The 21,605-nt window shown below is 42.6% G+C and overlaps 1 protein-coding gene and 1 pseudogene across 4 annotated transcripts in view; both read right to left on the reverse strand.

The window, feature by feature from the left end:
• Inpp5f (inositol polyphosphate-5-phosphatase F) overlaps window positions 1-18,835 on the reverse strand; it is a 110,671-nt gene extending 91,836 nt beyond the window's left edge. For 2 of the 4 annotated variants that reach the window (XM_027404453.2, XM_027404455.2), the window contains exon 1: window positions 18,529-18,832. In XM_027404453.2, coding sequence (XP_027260254.1) covers window positions 18,529-18,625 — 97 coding nt within the window. In that variant the 5' untranslated portion in view covers window positions 18,626-18,832. Of the gene's footprint in view, window positions 1-18,528 lie in introns of all 4 variants that reach the window. The other 2 variants (XM_027404454.2, XM_035442172.1) reach the window with 2 other exon arrangements.
• LOC118238045 lies at window positions 106-3,673 on the reverse strand (annotated as a pseudogene).
• Window positions 18,836-21,605: the final 2,770 nt, after the last annotated feature.

Raw genomic sequence — 21,605 nt, forward strand, 5'->3', positions numbered from 1 at the left:
CTCTTTGTTCTGGCTGCGCTGGCTGGGTTCTTAACCTAGCTCTGGCCTGTGTTTCACCCGGCTGTGCTTGGAATAAAGAGACTTTAATCCAATAGAACTCTGTCTCGAAAAACCAAAAAAGAAAAAAAAGAAAAAGGAAAGGAAAAAATATATAATACCTCAAAGGACGCTGTGGGATGGACAGGAAAGAGTATGATGGTACATCAAAGATTATACTGAGGTCTGGGGAGCTAGCTCAATTGGAAGAGTTTCTATCTAGCATGTACAAGACCCTGGGTTCATCCTTAGCTGTGCATAAAATAGGTGTGCCTATGGCATAAGGGTGCCTACCGGGGCCAGAAGAGAGCACTGGCTCCTCTGGATATGGAGTTACAGGAGGTTGTAAGCCACCCAATGTGAGTGCTGGAAACTGAATCCAGTTCCTCTGCAAAAGCAAAACACCCTCAACTGCAGCACCATCTCCCCAGAACTACATGTATTTTTTTGATGCAGTGTTTCAAAGAAAAAATGGTGTCAATCCACCAATAAGTAATGAAATCAATTGAGTGTAGTGAAATAAATACTAACGGTAGTGAAACAGAATAGAACAGAAGAAAACAGTCACAATATAAAGAGAAATATCAGAAGCCAGACATGGTGACACAGACCTGTAATGTCGCCCTCAGGCGAATTAATATAAGTTCAAAGTCAGACTGGGCTATACAGAGAGGAACCAGGTTATCCAGAGCTATATAGCAAGATCCTTTCTTTAAAACAAGAGAGGTAGGAGGGGGGAGATATCACTCATTAAGCTTGTTTCTGGTAAACACACGCATATATGTATATAGTCACCAGATCATAACATCAGAATTTACTGCTTGGGCTGGGGATATGGCTGAGTGATAGAGTGGGTGCCAAGCATACACAAGACCCAGTACAGCCATTATTTTTCATGTTCTAAGACACTAAGGTGTCTGAAAAAAGTCACATGGAGTTATGGTGTTTATTTACCTAAAATTACATACAATACATACAAGTCTGTGTGTATACATATACATACAGAGTCTAAATGAAGTTAGCCCACCTGGGCTAACAATGCTTCCCACAAGAGCCACAGACTAACAGAAACCCCAATACCAGACATGTAAAACCCCCTTTCAAACTGTTGGTCAGGGGAGTACAAGAGACTCCGCAAACAATATGGGCTTTTGCTGTTGCCCTTAGTTGCCTCCCAGAGGTTGAAGGTAAGTCCTGTTGCTGAAGACACCATGCACTTAGACAGAAGACCTGGAGGACTTAAGCTGGAGCTGAAGATCTCCTCCCTGAGAACTAGCTTTCATAATACCAGGGGGTACTATGCAAGCCTCCAAAGGAAGAAAGCAACCAAACAGTCTTACCCAGCTGTAATGCCTATGAACCACAATGGCCAGCATGCACCCAAGGGCACAATAGTGGCATTCATATCTTGGCAGTAACCAACAGCATGGACTTAGGGCATGCTCAATAGGAGGGAATACATGCCTGGTACTGGAAACCTGGCCAACTACCCAGAGCTAGTAAGATCATGGATCTTAGAACCTACTACCACTTCTTTACTAAACCGGTATAATTCGTAACTTCATTCTAAATATGTATCCTAAACAAGTCTAACAACAATAGACACACTAACATAACAGGGAAGTGAGAACTATCATGAGGCCCCACCCACAGAAAAAGAACCACAGGCAGCTTAGGAAAGAACAGGAGAAACGGCCTTTCTCAGTCTCCTAATTGGTTATCCAATAAAATCAAGTGGTTGGCCCTGAAATCATATACATCCAAGTAACACTAACTGGGCTAAACAATTTGTAAATATATACATACACACACATACACACACAAAACAATAACAACAACAACAAACAAAAAGAGGCCAGCATTTCAAGAGGGAACAAGAGAGTTACATGGTTCATGGGAGGAAAATGTTGCAATTATACTTTAAGTGAAAAATTATAAAAGAGTTATTTGGGGGACTTAAAGAAAGTATTTGTCCTCATGTACCTCAAACAATTGAAAACATTTAATGCTTTTGCATGAAGGGTCACTATATCAACCTTGTAGGTTGATACTTTGCTCAAATCTATGTAGTTGCTAAATATTTTGACCAGTAAACTATTGAGGTCTTTTTTTTTAATCTCTTGTTTTATATACTTGGTCCTTCATATTTTTTGCTTTACATGATTTTTAAAGCTTTATTTATCTCATTTTATGGTTTTTGCCTGCATGTATGTATGTTTACCACATGTGTACCTGGTGCCCATAGACATCTAAAGAGGAAGTCATCTCCCTGAAACTGGTTATAAACAGTTGTGAGCATCCATGCAGGTGCTGTGAGCCAAACTCAGGTCTTCTGCAAGAATAGCAAGTGCTCTTAACTGCCCAGCCATCTCTGCAGCCTCATTGCTTTATAGTTTGAGATAAGCAGATATGTAGAGATTTGGGGTTATAAACTTGTGTTTATCAAAATGTACTACCTTTACACCAAATAAATTGTTTCCTAGTTTAACATTAATGTGAAAGAAACACATTAGGCATTAAAAGAATAAATACAAAGATTGCTAATCCAATCATATTACTTCTATATACCACATTCTTGGAAACAAAGTCCAAATTCCTTAGAAAGGCTTTTAAACACATGGCTGAGGTGTGGAGGGGGATATGGGCATGGTGGTACACTCCTTTAATCCCAGGATTTGGGAGGCAGAGGCAGGGAGATCTCTGTGAGTCTCAAGCCAGCCTGGTCTACATAATGAATTCCAGGACAGTCAGGACTGCATCAAGAGACCCTGCCTCAAAATAAATAACTGGAAGAAAGACTTTTAAGTCCCATATGAGCTAACTCTGCCTGCCCTTCTCTGCCTCTACACTGGGGGTCCTGCCTGAGGCCACCCTGCACTCTTTCAGGCTGGGGTCTGGAATGCTGCTCCCCTCCCTCTCCTGCCCGTTCTTCATCCTAGCCTCAGAATGAGGGTTATTGGTGGGGATACCCTTTTTTGTTTATTTGTTTTGTTTTGACATATCCACTTCCAAGTTTATTGCCAGTACTTTACACAACTTATTTCCGGTATCTGATGTTACAAACTTTAGGGTCTTTGGGATATGCAGGACCCTTGTGCGTAACCGGCATAAACCCCATTTTCTGAGCTCTCAATGGCTTTTGTTATTTCTTTCTGTTTCTTTCCACAAAGACCTGTTATGTGCATTCCGTAAATGCATCCAGTAAATGGAGAAATAAACTGGGACAAGAGCTGTACATTCTTATAATCAACCTGTTTCTCGCACAAGATATACTTCCCAAGGGGTTTATAGGGGTTTCCCATCGGGATTGGCAGGTCCTCATTGCTGGTTACCTGTTTAAACTGTGAACAACCTCTTCTCCACAGCACAGCCCGAGCTCCGCGATCCGCGAGGCAGACTGCAGCAGAAGTCAAGCTTTTGTTCCCTATACCAGCACACACGATAACCAGAGCTGCCATGGTTCTCCGCCCTTGCTCTTCCTTTCCTTTCCCTTATTGCCCGGACAGGTCCCTTGGGTACCTGTACCCCGAAGGCCCCAGGGACTCTACACAAAGGTTCCGGTACCGATGCAGCCTACAGGATTTCAATGGGGGGGGGGGATGTCCTTCTGTATATGTTTCTCTTATTGGTTGATGAATAAAACACGTTCAGCCAATGAGGCAGAAAGATATAGGCAGGACTAGGAGATGAGGGGGATTCTGGGAAACGTAGGCAGAAACAGTCGGCTTGTAGTGGAGGAAGGAGTAACAGTTCCAGATCCTTCTCCGGTAAGATAAGACCACATGGATTAATAGAGATGGGTTAATAATTAAGACAGAGCTAGCCAATAAGAAGCCCTCATCATCAGCCAACAACTTTATAGTTAATATAAGTCTTGTGTGTCTATTTGGGGCTCTCAAGGGCGGCAGGACTCTGCCAGGACAAAGAATCCCTTCGCAACAGGTCACTGGTCTTCAAGACACATTCCTCACTCCCCCCACCCTAAGAACCAGTCATACTTTGTGTAATACATTTCTACCTCAGCACCTTGCTTTGTTTTAGTGTATCTAATTATTGACTTAGCTAACTCCTTGACTGCAAAGGAACTCATGAAAAAGGAGCGAACTGCAGTCAGTTGACATTCAAGTAACCACATTGGAAACCTCACTATTTAAACCGACAGAAACTGAATTCTTACGGTCTAGTTCAGATATGACCATGAAGGCTCAGGTAAAGTGACTGTCACCATCATCCAGCTGGTTGACATGGGAGCACAGTTTCCCATTCTCAGTCCAACACCACAGGTCTTCTCACCAAATACCAAATACTCTCATATTTGTGTGGGGTGTGAGCTCACTATCATCCACTGCCCAAGCCAAAACCTACAAGACATCCAGAATGCCTTTGTTTTTCATCAAGATACTGCTTCCCTTCCCTCCATATCAGATGACCACTACAGTTCTCTGCATACCTAATGCCACTGTCCAGCAAAGCCAAAGCTTATTCAAGGAAGATCACTTAATTAGAGTTTAAAAGAAAACCCGTAGGGCAGACAAATTGCTAATCTCAGCAGCTACCTGGCAGAAGAAAATGGAAAAGGAAAAAAAAAAAAAAAAAAAACCCCGTGGGATTTGAGTTAAGCAGCACGGGGGTTAGCTGCAAGGGAGGAGGCTTTAGGGAAAGTCAGGAAGACTTGGAGTACCAGAAAAGGCACACGTGGGTTCTGGCCAGCATCTGAAAGAGACAGAAAAAAGGAAAAGGAAAGTTGCCTCTTTCAGAGTCAGATGGGCAGACCCAGCAGAAGCTCATGGGAGCTTGTAGGGCCTGCACTATCAGGTGGGTCTGGGAAGGAAAATTTTTATTCAGCCTGTCTAGCATAGCTTACGTTGGTCCTGGTGATTGGCCAGCCTGACTAGATTAACTCTTTTATGTTTTGGTAGCATGGAATGCTAGGATCCAACACGTTTCTTAATAAATAACAGGTACTGAATGTAATGCACAGAAGACTAAAACACTTTAAGAACTGTTGGGCCAGAAGGTAGAAAGCAGAGCAGTAAGAACACAGAGAGCCAGTCAAGAGGACAGGCAGCAGGAGCAAACTCGGGAGTGTTTTCCTCCGAGCAGGTCAGGTTTGTAGTTGAGATAGAATGCTAGGACAAGAAGCTTGAAATCAGAGAACGAGGTAACTCCTAGGAATGTACCAAGGTGACTTGGGGCTCATGCTAACATTTGAAAGCTGGACAGAGTCAAGATACGTGGCTGTGGCATGGTTATAGATTACATGATGTAACCAACGTACACAAAGGATCCTAGCGCTACCACGGCCTTGGAGCACCTTTCAGCTTCACTTGGTTTTCTGTTTGTGTGTGTGTGTGTGTGTGTGTGTGTGTGTTGTTTGTTTTGTTTTGAATGGAATTCTATCCAACTTACATGGTTTCCATGAGGGTTACATGAATTATGCAAAAGTGCTCAAGGGTCCGTCACATGATACTGCCTTTAACTTTCAGCTCAAGTTGGGAACTGTATACATATTTAAGACTCTGGGATTTCATAGCTCAATGATTTGCCTGTACATTTTTATTTTATGAACCTACAAAAGGCTTTTAAAAAGCAGGTAGAGGGGAGGCACACACCTGTAATCTTGGCACTGGGGAGGCAGAGGCAAGAGGCTCCCTACAAGTTTAAGGCCAAACTGGTCCACACTGTGAGTTCCAGGACTACATAGTAAGATCCTCTCTAAAAACAACTACAAAAAAAAAAGAACTATAAAAGAAAAAAATGTTTTAACTTTAAAACTTTTATACTTTTAAATCTTAGGGTAAGGCCATAACTCCTAAAGCCTTTTTAGGGTGATATTTTGTGGAGATACCATAATGCCTAGATTCATCCCAGAATTCTATTTCCTTGGAATATGAAACATTGAGCTATGGTTCTGATGCAGCTTATAACTAGACATTCAGTCTCAGTCTCAGCAAGCCAACTAGGATCCAAATAGCAAACCTAGCATGCTGCCAGCTTTCTCTCTCTCTCGTCCATGGGAGCAAGGGGGCATAGAGAAGCCTAGAAAAGGAGAGAAAGCTATGCAAGGGGAAGGCATGGAGATTAGTGACATTAATTACTTACCTCAAAATAAGTACTGGGTCCCAAGTTTGATAAAACCACAAAGGAATGTGAATAGAATCTGTAGGAGTTGTTTTGTTTTGTTTTGTGTGTGTGTGTTTTTTTTTTTTTTTGAGAGAGAGAGAAGGTCTCACTAGGCTGACCTCAGACTCAGAGATCTGCCTGCCTCTGTGTCCTGAGTGCCAGAATTGAAGGTGAGCACGCCAGGATGATTGGTCGATTGCTTGGTGCTGGGGATCAAGCCAGGGCCTTGCGCACATTAGGCAAGTACTCTGTCACTAAAATACACTCTCAGCCTAGGGTTTTACTTCGTGGCTCCAATTGGCCTATTCTACCATATTTGACCTTAGAATGTGTAATGTTTTAAACATACTTTAAAAAAATCTGATGTGGGGGTCAGGCATTGTGATTCAGGCCATTAATCCCAGCACTCGGAGGCAGAGGCAGAGGCAGAGGCAGAGGCAGAGGCAGAGGCAGAGGCAGAGCAGATCTCAAGGCCAGCCTGGTCTACAGAACGAGTTCCAGGACATTTAGGGCAACAAAGAGAAACCCTGTCTCGAAAAACAAACAAACAAAAAGCAAAATCTGATGTGGAGGTCAGAGGATAACTTGCAGGAGGCAGTCCTTTCCTGTCATTCCAAGGATGAAAATTAGGTCATCTGTCTTGGCAACAAGCACCTTTGCCCAAGGAGCCACCTGGACAGCCCCAAAGTGTCAGTTTTAGTCAGCAACAGAAAGATACCTAACAACATCAGACTACCCAATGAAAGACAGAGAAAACACCAGGCAGGGAAAAGAACAAGATAGACTTAAAGGATACATAAAAGGCAGAAATAGCATATTAATAGTTTTGATAAATGTAAACACTTTAAACTAACCAAATAAAAGGCTATCGAATCCTAAATTCTATTTTGTTTACTTGTGTGGACCTGTGACCTGGGACATAGCTTGATTCCTAAGAGGTGGTTATTCAACAGTTACTCAACTAAATGAATAAATAAAAAGATACAAAGGATAAGAATGGATTTCCCTAACAACTGGTTATTTCTATAAACTACTAGCAAGACTAACATCTTAAGGGTTGTTTGTTTTGCAAGGTGCCAGAGATCAAGCCCAGGACATCACAATGCTAGGCAAATATTCTAACCCTGCACCACAACCACAGGCCAAGATTTATTATTTTTAAAGACAATCCAAAATACCAATCTTTGCTATACTGGCACTTTTAAAAATGGATGTGTTGATGGGCCAGAGTGACGGCTCATCAGTCAAGAGCATTTGCTGTTCTTGCAGAGTGCCCAGGTTTAGCTCCTAACACCCATATGACTGACAACTTACAACCTTTCTTAATTCCAGTTCCAGGGAATCGGGCAATCTCTTCTGGCTTCCAAAGGCACCAGGCATGTACATGAAACACATATATACATGCAGGCAAAACACTCATACACATAAAATAAAAATAACAAATAAACCTTTAAAAATAGTAATAAGTAAATTTACAAATGAATTAAGTCAGGCAAGGAGGTACACATTTTTAATCTCAGCACTTGGGAGGCAGAGAAAGTAGGACCTCGGAGAATTCTAGGCCAGCCAGGGCTACTGCGTGAGGTTTTTTTTCTCAAAGAAAAATGAGATGTGATCAAGACTAAGCTGAAAACTCTAAGCAAAAAATAACCAAGTGCAGTGTACCCAACTTCTCAAACCAATGGCCTAAGGGATAGGAAACAGTGAACAGACTCTGTAACTGACCAGGGAATGTAGGATCCATGGTTTTGGAGCTGCTGGCATTTAATGTTTAGTACAGTACACAATGGACAAAATGTAAGTGTGTGAATGTATGCATGCATGTGTACATATCATGTAAACAAGAAATATATTGTAATCTTATTCTTCACTCAAGAAATAAAACAAGCAGCATTAGCAAAGCCTAGTGTATAATGTGTGCAGATGTATTAGTCTGGGCACATGCAACAACTAAGGAGTTGACACTGTCAACATTTTTAATGGCTCTTCTGGCAACAGAATGGATTAGAATGGCAGAGAAAGGGGCTGTGCCTTATGCCATCCCACCACAAAGAACACCCATGTAGCTGAATTGCTCCAACCATTTTTTTTTGGGGGGGGGCCAGTTTCGAGGCAGGGTTTCTTTGTATTGCTTTGGAGGTTGTCCTGGAACTCACTCTGTAGACCAGGCTGGCCTCCAATCACAGAGATCTGCCTGCTTCTGCCTCCCGAGTGCTGGGATTAAAGGCGTGTGCCACCAACACCTGGCGCTCCAACTATTTTTTTACCTGTCCTTCAGCTAGTGGCAAACAAATACAAAGAGAAACATTTGAAATTCACAAATAAGTTTTAAAATTTAATACTGCAAAGTTACATAAGAAGAGCTGTTTACAAACTACACATGTATAGCATTTTAGAAATAATGCCAAATTTTAATTTGTGAAATAATAAACTAACATACAGACAAATCCTGTAACTGGAATAAGCTCAGCTATTTGACCCATTAAGTCAACATTCCCACTAATTCCAGGTCCATCTGGCATTAGTACACAGCTTCTATTTTCATATGCCCTTCTCTTCCTGGTTCACAAAAAAACAAGTGATTAAACACTGTGTGCCTGTGGAGAGCATGAGTCATTCATTCCAAGATCCCAGAGTGAAGGCACGCCCTCAAACCAAGAGCCCATAGGTTTTACACAGCTTAAAGGCAAGTTTCATCTGTGTCTTTAAAAGGGGGCAGATAGTTTATGCATATCTAATCAGACCCCAGTTTCACTTCCTGCCAAAGACAAAGGCTATTATTCCTCTGACAATCACCAAACCAAAGTCAAACCGATGAAGAAAAGAGCTTTCGGGTGAGGAACTGAAAGCTCCAATTGTTAGCATGTCATGCTTTAATTCTCAGAACTTAATGAGGCAGGAAAACAGGTTAAGTAATAACTTCATTCAGATACCGTCTTTAAGTTCAGAGTTTGATCCACATTTCCACCACCTCCACAATGGTAACTTCTTTCTCTACCAGGCAGCAAGCTGAAGAATCCATCCACTTCAGAAGTTCCAGCAGCTGGTGATTTCCAAGTGTAAAACCAAGCTCAATGGCTATTAATCCAGGCAGCTCATAAATATCATCTAGTTGCCTTATAAACTACTGATGTCTGGGCTCACCTCTTACAGATGTACTTAATTGGCCAAGGTGGGGGCCCAGCATAGATATAATTTTAAATTCCTCTAGGCGATTCTGACATATAGGCAGGTTTAGAATCATCTTGCCTAAGCGATTATAGATCCCTGGGAAGAATCCATTTGAGTAGCTTAGTTTTACTCTATCCATTTGACTCACAAATGATCCGTGGGGCATGTAATACATGAAAATTGTAAAGATCAAACTGCACAGATATTACCTAATATAGTGAGTTGACATAAAAGCTGGTCTAAGCTACCAAACACACAACCAAAAACAAGGAGTGGGAATGTAGGTCAGTAGGTAGTTTGTCTAGCCCCCACAAGCCCCAGGTTCAATACTCAGTGCTATATAAACCAAACAAGGTGAAGGACTGCTGTAACTCCAGTACTCAGGAGAGGGAGACAGGTTATCAAAGGTCAGAGTTATCCTTGGCTTTATAGTGTGTTAGTGGGGGTTGGGGGGAGGTGGAGGGAAGACTGAGAAGTAAATGAAAACACAGATGAACACTGGTATTTCCCTTTCCTCATTTTAGATAGAGCAGTTAGTAAAGATGCATAAAGCTAGCTAGCACTTCTAACATTAAATAGATGCAACCTTTCTCTCAGCTGGTTTTTAAATAATTGCATAGTCTTTCCTAAAAATTTATTTAAAAGCAATTTACTCTTTTGTATCTTGTTCTTGGATTTCTTGTATAGTAGCCCTAAAAAAAGCTATGCCTTCAAACCAAATCCACCATCATTGTCTTATTGTCTTGAATTCACTGTTTTATGTGGCCTCTGAGGAAGAACTTCTTCCAATTTAAAAAACAAAAAACAAAAACAACAACAAAAGGTGTGGGAAAGCAGTATACCATCTTACAGACTGGCCAGTTAGACCCTGTTTGCTCTATAGGCTTCCCCATCCTCTTTGATATTCTGCTGGAATGAAGGAATTATACCTAAAAAGTGTTATTTCAGAGGGACATGGTGGTGCACACTTTTGACCCCAGCACTTGGGAAACAGATCTCTGTGAGTCAAAGACTGGTCTACATAGGGAGTCCCAGGCCAGCCAGGGCTACAGAAAGAGAACCTATCACAAGAAACAAAAACAAGGTATTATTTTTGATAAGTTAAAATCCCACAGCTCACAAGGTTGGTGCCTTCAAAAGACTTTTTCACTTTTATAGGGTGATATGATCCTGGCTATTTATAGCTGAAGGAACTTCAGAGTTAAACCAAGAAACACCTTTCTTCCCATTTTATTAAGAAGGAAACAGATTTTCAGATTTTCTAAGTGGGTAAGAACCACTTAGACTTCAAACCTGAAGATTCAGATTAATGAGCCAGGTATAGTGAGTGTTCCCAGGATTCGATTTTACATTAACCCTAGCTCTGGGAAGGTGGAGGATCAGAAAGCCAATATTATCTTCTGCTACCTAGTGAGTTCAAAGACAGCTAGGGCACATGACACCCCATCTCAAAACAAAGAGACCTAGCTCAAATCTTGCACATAACTGTGTGTTAAGGCTCTATGCTAGTATCTATCTCTAGAACCCGTGTGTCTCCTCCACTGTCCCACACATCCTGCTAGTCTGGTAGCAGGGTTATCCATCTTTTTACTTTGGCACATACTGGGTAGACAGTATCCAATCAATACTTGCTTTTGTTTACTTTGAGACAGGGATTCATGTCACCCACACTAGTTCAAACTCCCTAGGTAATTGTGGTAGATTGAATAGGTATGACCCTCATAGACTCCTGTGTTTGAATGTTTGGCCCATAGGGAGGAGTACTGAGGTTAGAACCCAGGGTTTTGTGCATGCTCGGGACTAATTGTGCCAACTGAGCTACATACATCTCCAACCCCAATCAATATTTTATTCTGAAAGACTAAATGACTTCACAATGTAGTGCAAAAGGCAAAAGAAATGCAATGCTAAATTAAATGAGAGGGCAACTTCTTCAAGAAATGGGAATACTTGAAGGTTAGGAAAATGCCACCGCTCTAGAAATGAGTCTGAGAAGGCAGGCTAGCACACCACCATCCGGAGAAACTCCTAGTGTGCCCACCACGGCCTTCCTGCACTCAGAGTAAGGTGAGGAATATTTGTATCTGACAGAAAATCAATGTTTAATGATGTGAAACATCAGGAATCTTATACTCACAAGAAAGAAAAAAAAAAGCCTTAATGCTACAGTTAGATGTTATAACTGTCTAAATGAGATATATTAGTATTATATAAATTATGAAATTTAAAGCACAGTATTACTTAAAAGGAAGTGAAAAGCTATTTAAAAAGAATGAGATTCCTTAAACAAATTAGTATATCTTAATGTATATTACTATTAAGTTGAGGAAATGCAAGAGTAAATTTAAAAGAACCTAAAACCAAAATAAGTTTTGGGTCTTTGCTTTTGTTTTTTCTTTAATATCTCACACATATGTGTATGCTGGATGCTCAATGTTGAGCCTCATTTTTATGACACTGTGTATACATTACTACTCATATATCATCAGCAGCCAGAAATAACAACAGTTCCCCCAAATTTGATAAAGACTTTGATTCAAGTATTCTCAGCTCACTTATGGCTGTAACTTAGATCAGCTAACAAATTACAACTTATTAAAGCTGTCACTGCTACCTCTCAAACTTTTATATGCAAAGCTAGATTTTAGAGTCATGTTTTAAAATATCTGAACAGGAATTGAACAGTCTGTAAAAGACACATAGAGATAGCAATGCAGTTTGTAAAGACCTAATACATTTATATGTCCATAAAGCCACATCAAAATAAGGACATACTGAATCAACAATATGGATGAACTGTTTTGATTTTTCCAATAGTCTAGTATCTGTGTGCAAAGACATGAGCCTCCTGCATCATAAAGTCCAAGGAGAAAATTAACAAGAGCAACCTTTTTGGCAGAAGGGCCAGGTGGAAGAAAAATTAACATGTTCACGTGTCCCCCTTATTTTTTCATTTTAAAAGAAAACAGATCTACTGAACTCCACGGGGCTGTAATATAAGAGTCTCCCTTGACTGGAAAAAAATGTCAATAAGAAACAAGCAGTACCAAAGGCAATGTTCTACAATGTTCTAGTCTTTGGTCCTTCTAGCCTCTATTTAATCCTCCCAACAAGCCTTTTGATGCTCAAACTATACAAGCTGAACAGGAGACGACAATTATTTCAACACCGCTCTGGCAGATGACCTGAGGGCCATATACCAGAGGTCTGGAGACAAATGTGCTCTTCCTCCATGCCAGAACGGTGCTAGCTGGGAGGTCCCATGATGCCGAGTGCCTTGGAGAGCTCTAAGGCAGCCAGGTTCCTGAAAAACCACCCTGAGGTCACCCAGGTCTGTGAGTGTTTTCACCGTATGGTACTCCTTCCTAATGTGTCGGCGTGATGTTACTCTCCTTTGGCAGGCCCAGCCAGAACACAAGTATCTAGGAATCAGAGATTTTTAAAAAAAAACCTCCCATCTTTGAAGGTAGTTGCCTCAAAGGTTTTTTCTCTTCCATTCTCTCTCTGCTCTAGGTGCTCTCAAAGGCTGCCCTGAAACTGGATCTAGGATTCTTGCAAAGCTAGACCAAGAGAGGTTTTAGGTTGCTCATCACTGGAGGAAACAGTTCCCATCCAGTACATATCAAGTTCTACCCCACAATCTATCCCCCTCTTCTACAGATGCTCAAAAAACCCAAGAAGAAAACCCTGAAAAACTGACGCTGACTGGATGGACTATTTGTCAATCTATCACACAACAACATTATGGAGCTCCTTACAGCTACATAAACTAATTTTGCAGGAAATGAGGCAAGGCAGGCATAGAGACAAAAACAAATGAGAAGTTCCCATTACCAGCCTGTGCAGCCTGTACTGACCTTTCCTTAGTGTGCTGGCTTCATGTGTGAGGGACCTCTTATTCTCTGATAGGTTGTATTACAAGGCTCTAGATGCCCATGAAACACAAATCTTACAACCCTGTCGTCAACAAGGTAGAGAGGCTTATTTTTACTTACTATTTATTTATTTAGTTTTGTTTTGTTTTTGTTTTTTGTTTGTTTGTTTGTTTGTTTGTTTGTTTTCCAAGACAGTTTCTCTGTGTAGTTCTGGTTGTCCTAGACCTTTCTCTGTAGACCAGGCTGGCCTCGAACTCATAGAGGTCCATCTGCCTCTGCCTACCGAGTGCTGGAATAAAGGTGTGTGCCACCACCATGCCTAGCTTAGAGAGGTTTACAAAACAATACTGTCAGTACTGAAGAATGTGGCTGTGGAGCCGTATACTGGAGTAGAAGCCTTGGCTCTCCCTCTTTCTCCAAGAATTTGGACAAATTATTCCTCTATGCTTCAACTTCCTTATTTGTAATAGAAGACTATTAACAAAATTATCCTCCAGAGTTGTACTGTGGGAAGAAAATGGGATAATAAACAGAGACAGAAGACTGGCTCAGAAATGCTCAACAATTAAAAGCTGCTTCTGTAAGCTGTTATCAATCTTGGGTGAAGAACACATAACAAAGTAAATGTAAAGACTCACTCAGCCTAACTGCCACCATGCTACCATATTGACAGTATTACATAGGGTAACAAAAATAGTGCAGAATATAAAACTAGTACTTTCATCAAAGAAATTAATGACTAAAGACACTAATAAACCTGGTTACAACAATAATAAAAATGGTTAGGAAGCCAGGCGTAGTGGTTAATGCCTGTGATCCTGGAACTCAAGAAGCTGAGGCTGGAGGATTAGAGTTCAGGGCTAGCCTACGTTAAATGAGAACCTGCCTCAAAAACTATTATTTTAATTCCACACAGAGGAATACTCCCTGAACCAAGACACATGGGGGGGGGGGGCTAGGCCCTACCCAAAGGATATGATAGACTCCGATGAACCCCCTATGGAAGGCCTCACCCTCCCTGAGAAGCAGAAAGGGTATGTGATAGGTAGGGTTTTAGTTGGGGGGGGTGCTAGGGGAGGAGGGGAAGAAGAGGGAACTGGGATTGACATGTAAAACAATCTTGTTTCTAATACAAATTTAAAAAATTGAAAAAAAATTAAAAAATATTATTTTAAGTAAAATAACAGGACATAAAATGCTAAATAAACTGAATACAGTTTCACAACAACTGTCCTCCAAAAGCAAGTATTCTATGTGGATTTCAATTCTATAATAACTTTCCATTTTAAAAAGTTAACTTCATTTGACAGTGAAAAATAAGTTCAGGCTGGCAAAATGATAAAGGTGATTGCCACTAAGCCTGACAACCTAAGTTTGATCCCTATGATCCATAGAGTGAAAGGAGAGAATGGTCCAAGTTGTCCTCTGACTCCACAAGCACTGAGCAATGTGTAAAAGCCCCTTCCTTCTAAGAAGAAAAATACAACAATTGGATTGTCAAAACTGTAAGAAGGGCAGGAAAACTTAGTGTGAATTCTAATAGCTAGTGGTCCCTCAAAAGAAAGAAAAGTAAATGTCACTACTGTTTATCATTTAAAGGACCATTTTGCTATCTGTGGGCTACATGCTGTAAATGCTGTGTGTACAGCAGGTGCTTCGTGATCTTTCATGGCCAGTCAGTCTCAGAACAGAACGGGGTATCACATAGAAATAAATTACATAACACTGCCCCATCGCACAAAGCCCAAAGAGTGGAAGCAATTTTAAACGGAAAAAACTACTTATTTCCAAAAGTATATTGCATATTATTTTTTTAATTTAACTACAATCCATATGTATACACATGTGTATACATACATATATTTAAATTAACTTACAAAGTATTGGGGTTTTGTGTTTATTTTTTTAACAGCATTTTCAAGCCAAGTATGTTTCTGTTGATTCTCCTCTTCCCTCATCTCCTCCATGCCCCTGGTTCTCCCTTTCCCTTGTATTCTTTTACCCACTTCCCATAACATCTCTTTTCTACTTTACTGTCTCATGTGCCCCATTACCCTCCCCCTCTTTCAACACATTGTCCCCTCCTCCTGGTCACCTTTCGATTAAACTATAATTCTTAGTGCCAGACATTAAACTCTCTGGAGATTACTGAATATTTACACACCACTTTCCTGGGAGAAGCTAAAATAACCTAAATACTTTTTGTTTCTGGTAGCCATTAACTTGCAATAGTGATAAGCATTTAAAAAAAAATGATCTACAAAAATACAAACTATTCACTATTGTTAGGAAAATAAAAGCAAATATTTACACTCAATGTTTTAGCTTGAAAAAATTCAAAGTCAAAAATAAGGAATCTTTTCACACACATACACAAAAACCCAAATCACAAGCGTAAGTTCTCATATTTCTCAATGAAGTAGACAAAGATTTTCCACCCAACTACATAAATTTTGTTTTGTTTTTTGTTTTTGTTTGTTTTTTTGGTTTTTGGGATTTGTTTTGGTTTGTTTTGGTTTGGTTTTGGTTTTTTTTTTTGAGACAGGGTCTCTCTATTATGTAGCTCTGGCTGCCCTGGAACTCATTCTATAGACCAGGCTGGCCTGGAACTTACAGAGATCCACCTGCCTCTTCCTCCTGAGTGCTGGGACTGGAGGTGGCCTCCACCACTCTCAGTCTAAAAAAATCCTCTAAAAAGAGAGTGCCTCAGCTAGGTATCAAAGGTCACACCTGTAATCCCAAAACCCAGGAGGAGGCAAAAGCATCATGAGTTTGAGATCAGCAACACAGTAGTTTCAGGCTAGCTTGGGCTACAGAGCAAGATGGAGGGGTCCAAAACGGGGCCTAAAATGAACATACAAAATCATCTTATTTTTACAGTGATGATTTAAATGTGAGGAAATTTGAAGTTACATTTAATTCAGGTTAACTCAATCATGAAGTGTGTTCTGTATTACAAACACTCTTTTAAGCCCAGACATAACAAGATTATTAGTAAAGCAAAGCCTTGTGTTGAGGAAATAGTGTACACTAGAGAAGACACAGGCAAATGTGGAAAGAGGGGATTATAATTGCAGTATATACAAAGTACAGAAACATCAAGAAACAAAATAAACGCAACCAATAACTCTGCCCCATGGATTCGGGTTAAACTAGCACAGGGTGGATGGCCTTGAGTATAAATCTTACATAATGAACTAGACAGGGAGGGACTGAGAGTAACAGTGATCCCAAGCTACAGAAACGGTCATTTTAACCTTAAATATCACTATCACTTATTTTTCTGATGTCTCTAGGAAAAAGAAAACTTCCTGTTTCTGGTTGTGTTATTATATATATATATATATATATATATATATATGTATATATATATATATATAATCATAATTCACAGCATTGTTTGGTCCTAACCTGTGGTAAACAAACAAGCAAACAAACAAACAAACTTGGTCAGGAGTCTGTTCAGCTGCTGACTAACCAAGGGGGAAAACTTGATTTTAACTGCTGCCACTTCAAACAACAGCAAAACTGGCCATAAAAGCAGAAAAAAGAATGTTCAATAGAATAAACAGAATTTGAAATATCTCTGTACAGATAAAAAGACCTGAAGTGCATTCAAGTCAATTAAATATCATTACTGAAATAGCTGTACTTAGTTTAAACTATTTAGTAACTACAAGGATACTCATGTGTTCAACTTGAATATCTAATTCCCACAACAGCCTGTTAATTCTGAAATATGATGGCCTCTGCCTTCCTCTAGATTTGTGGTCAATGCCTGTGGGTATCTGTGGGTAATGGGTTATGTATCTAAGAAATAAGATAAACATAATTGCAACGGCTATAACAAACTTTTTATTATGGGGAAAAGTTTTAAGTTTGCTTTCTTAATACACATGGTGTTTTCCAAAAAATGGCCTAGGTTAAGCTTTCTGGTGGAGGAAACTGACGGCATGTAGGAAATTTTGCCCTGTCCATTGAGCTGATAAGGAATTCAAGTTCCATCCATTTATGCATTCCAGCTCCCAGGAATGGGCTCTTGGGAATTTTACAGCCTAATTCTCGCTGCTCTAAACCTCACACGGGTGGCAGGCTAGGAAAAGCAGTCAAAGTAGGGTAAAGAAGAAAACAAGAGACTAGCCAAAATTAACCCACCTATATCATCTATCCTAAAGGTCACCAAAAGTCTTATTGTGGACACAGTAGTCTCTCCATTCTGAAAAGAGGAAATAAAATACAGTAGCAAGAAAACACAACCAGAACTATATTTCTGGAAGAGAAAAAAAAAGTTCTCCTTGCCCACTCTAGCATAGCAATTTAGCAGAGCAACTCGTGAGGATACAGTAGATTCTGCTGAAAAGTGTTCGGGAGGTCACAGAACTGCCCCTCCGTGTGACTCCACTGTCTGAGACCTCACACCTCTCTCCTCACCTGAAACAGAAGATTCCGACCCTACTCCTAAGGCTGCCATAGTGAGTGGGACTAACTCACTAAAGGACCCGTCCTAGAAAGCCATCTCATAAGTGGTAACAAGATGACCTGAAAAGTTCCTTTGAAGCTGTTATACTAGATGCACTCCAGGAATTTTAGATAAACTTCCAACGCGGTGGCTCTTTCAAGAGTTCCATTCCCACTTTCCCTAAAGTAAAAAGATCTTGAGTGGTTAAGAAAAAGTAATGGCCAACTAAGTAGAAGCTACCCAGACTCCCCAGAGAGATAAGCAGACAGGCAGCTGTCTGAGGACAGGTGCTGCTACTTAACCCAACTGCAAACAAAGTTTCCTAAAGCAAATGATGGCTGGAGACTTTGACCTCTCCCAACCGTTCAAGTGACATCCAACACAATTTCTTCTCCAAAATGTCAAGTCCTACACGAAGCTTTCGATCAAGTGCTGTGAGGTAACCCTCGTGAAGTCACTCTTTAATAAGGGACCGGGAACAACAAAAAGTATGTCAACAGGGAGTGTCCTGCCAAGAGTTCTACGGAACTACAAGGAATATGAACCTAGAACTTCCCGCGCTGGACCGTGCGAAGCTGCTGCAGGTGGAGGCCAGCAGGGGCTTCACGAGGGACCCGGTCCCCGCTCCCCAGGCCCCAGATACTGGAGAAAGCACACTAAAGGGGGTGGCCGGCCTTTGCCGCCCTACCGAGGCAGGAGTGCGCGCCGAGGCGGCGGTCGCTCCCCTCGGGATCAGAGCTGACATCTCCAAGTGGCCCGCCCAGCCTCCCGATCGCTACTGGAGGGAGGGAGGGGGGACTGGGCCGCGCCCCCCGCGCTCCAGCTGGCCCGCGCGCCCCACCCAGCCGGTGCCGCGCGCCTCACCCGGTCGGAGCTGCAGGCCTCCGTCGCGCCGGCTGCACCACAGCGCGCGCTCGCCCTGCTGCAGGATGTAGTGGTCCTTGGCTTGGAAGAGCTCCATGCCGGCCCCACGCACTCCGGGAGGCGGTGGTCCCCCTGCCCGGGCACAGCAGCGGCCCGCCGGGGAGCGATGCAGGCGTCCTCCTCCACCTCGACCTCGGGGAGAGACGGAGGATCCACGGCCCGGAGGAGCAGGGAGGGGAAGCACCCCGGGGCCTGACCCGCCGGCAGAGATCACGCTTGGGCGGCCGCGGCCCTAGAGGCCTCTCCCCCTCCCCGCTCAGCTCTCCTACTCAGGCCCCGCCCCCTATCCTGAGGTGCCACCTCCTATGGTTCATCCTGGCTTCGCTAGACTCCACCTCCTCCCAGGGTCCTCCCCTTGCCGTACAATTCCACTTCCTTTAGTTCCTCCCTTCTCCCCTAGGAACCACCCTTGCCCAGGCTCCTCCCCCCACCCGCCGACTCCACCTCCTGTAGTTTGTCTCGGGTTGCCCCCTAGGCTCCGCCCCTTAGATGACTTTCCCGGACCTGCCGACTCCGCCTCCCTCTGTAGGTCTCCGAAAGGCACCTAGACTCCGCCCTGGTCCCGCCTACGGGTATCTGGTTCCGCCCCCTGGCCGTCTGCTGCTCAAGCCTTTCTTCTTTCAGCTCCCCGCTGGCGGTTCCGCCTTGCCTCCTCCTTCCCTGTTTTCTCTCTCTGCTCTCTGTCTCCCGCCTCCACTCCTTGCCTCACCCACTGGCCCCACCTGTGTCCTACCCTTATCCTACACATGTGACCTCAGGCAGACCCTGGGCTAGACTAAGTCTGGTTAGACTGGCTGGTCACCATCTGTGCAGCCCTTGGGCCAGAGGCTGGGTTCTCAAATTTTTCCTGCTGTGAAAACCTGTCCTTCTTTCCTTCCATTAGCTCCTAGAAAAGTCTGGACAAGTCCCCGAATACAACTGATATTCCTGGGCCTGGATTCTTTTCCTCCCAATCTGAGCACAGACAAAACCGAGCTCAGAAATGCAACCCAACAGGCTGGCTCCTGGACTCCATCCCAAGTGGGACCTCGGCTGGACACCAACCATCAGTAAATGCACATCAGTGGTGATGTGTGTATCAACAAAAATACACCGGAGTTAGCAGAAGTGGTGAGGAGACGTACAGGACAGTCTGAGACGCCTGACTACAGAAAGTCAGTTCATGAAGTGAAAGAAAGGGACGTCGCTCAGAGATAGTAAAATGGCCAGGTGGCCATCTTAATCAGAAAGGATTTTGGGGAAAGGTTTCCAGTTCTAGACCCATCTCCCAGGCTTAGGGACCATCTTCAGGTCTGTCTTGCTGTGTGATCTTGGGAAGATTTTAGTCTCAACTACTGGTTGAATTCGTGACCTTAAATTACATTCTGAGGCTCCCAGATGGATGGTCAATGAGTTTCCTCCTTCTCCTGTCTTCTTTAATGCCTTAAAAGCAATCTTTTCAAAAGAGACCAAAGGGGCTGGAGAGACTGTAAGCATTTCAACGAATCTGATGGGATGAACAGGGATAGATTATGGCACTCGGGAGTCACAGAATACTGAGTGTTACAGCTCAGATGGAAAGGTGTTCTGACAATCTGAAGCATAGCAGCTTACAGCCCTGCTTCAGGGAAAGGCTTCCAAGTGTATCAGCTCTGCTCTGGCAGGAGAGGGTTTCCCGGCAAAGCTGTTACAGTTGGGCTCTGGTCCCACAGGGAGCAAAGTGTAACATAGCAACTTTGCTTAGCCAGTGGAAGGTTTCCCGGGCTAAAAGTGCTACAGCCCTGCTCCGCTCTGTTCCGCCCAGCGTTGTCTCCGCTCCAGCGAAAGGTCTCAACCAAACCTCATTTAAGAGATATATTCGAGGGAAGAATCCAGGAGAGTGGCTGCCCTCTGCCACGGTGACAAAGGACAGCCTGGCAGCCTGAACAGCCACAGCTGAACAAGCATAGTGTTTATATAGGGCTTCTTAGGGGTGGAGTTTGTCCAGGGAGATTTCCAATGTGGGGATTGGTCAGATTTCAATCCCTGGGCTTAGAATGGCTAGATCTCCTGCTCAGGGATTGGTTGGTTTTCTGCACAGGCTTAGGGGCAGATTTGGCCCTGATTTCTGGACCAAAATGTGTTCCTTTCACTGGTCCCTTTTAGCCTTTTGGCTCTAGTTTTAGGGTCAGGGTGTATTTCTTTCACTGACTCTGATTCCAGGGTCAAACTGTGTTTCTTTGGCACTGGTTTCAGGGGCAGGGTGCATTTCTTTGGTTCTTGTTGCAGGGCCAAGGTGTGATCTTTGGTTCTGCTCAGGGTGTATTTCTTTAGCTCCACCTCTTTCCTTACAGAGATGAGGGGGGTAGGGGGGGTGCCAAGAGTATTAGCTGCTCTTGCAGAGGACCTGGGTCCAGTTTCTAGTGCTCCCAGGGCATCTCACAACCATCTGTGATTAGACACCTCTTCTGACCTCTCTATGCCCTCTAGGCCCCAGTACACAGGCACATATATGTGCAATAAATATATTTCCTGTTTTTTTTTTAGAAAGAAGTGTAAGATACTACAAGGGATGTAATACTTTTAACCTTTTGCTCAGATGAAACAGGAAGAAGCTCTCATTACTAATTATTGCAAAGCCCACATTGATTTCATTGTTGAATTTCTACAGACCAACAAATGTCTCATGACAATAAGATGTCCTGGGATCTTTTCCCATAAGCTCAATGCCTGATAGGCTGTCCCCAGACAACACAACATAAGAATCAAAAGGAGTTGTGATTACTCTGCCAAATCTTTTTTATGTGATTTTAACAAAGGTAATGACAGGGGCGCTGAGGAGATCTCAGTGGTTAAGGGCACTGGCTATTCCTCCAGAGGACCTGGGTTCAATCCCCAGCACCCACATGGCAACTCACAACAGTCTGTAACTCCAGTTTCAGGGAATCTAATGCCTTCATACCAATGCACATAAAATAAAGTTAAAGAAAAAAAAGGTAATGACAGTAAAATGTTTCAACAGAAATTTAGGAAAAATAAGTCAACTACAAGTTTGTCAT

Source organism: Cricetulus griseus, chromosome 3 (genome assembly GCF_003668045.3).
Source record: "Cricetulus griseus strain 17A/GY chromosome 3, alternate assembly CriGri-PICRH-1.0, whole genome shotgun sequence".
In the NCBI taxonomy this organism is placed as follows: domain Eukaryota; kingdom Metazoa; phylum Chordata; class Mammalia; order Rodentia; family Cricetidae; genus Cricetulus; species Cricetulus griseus.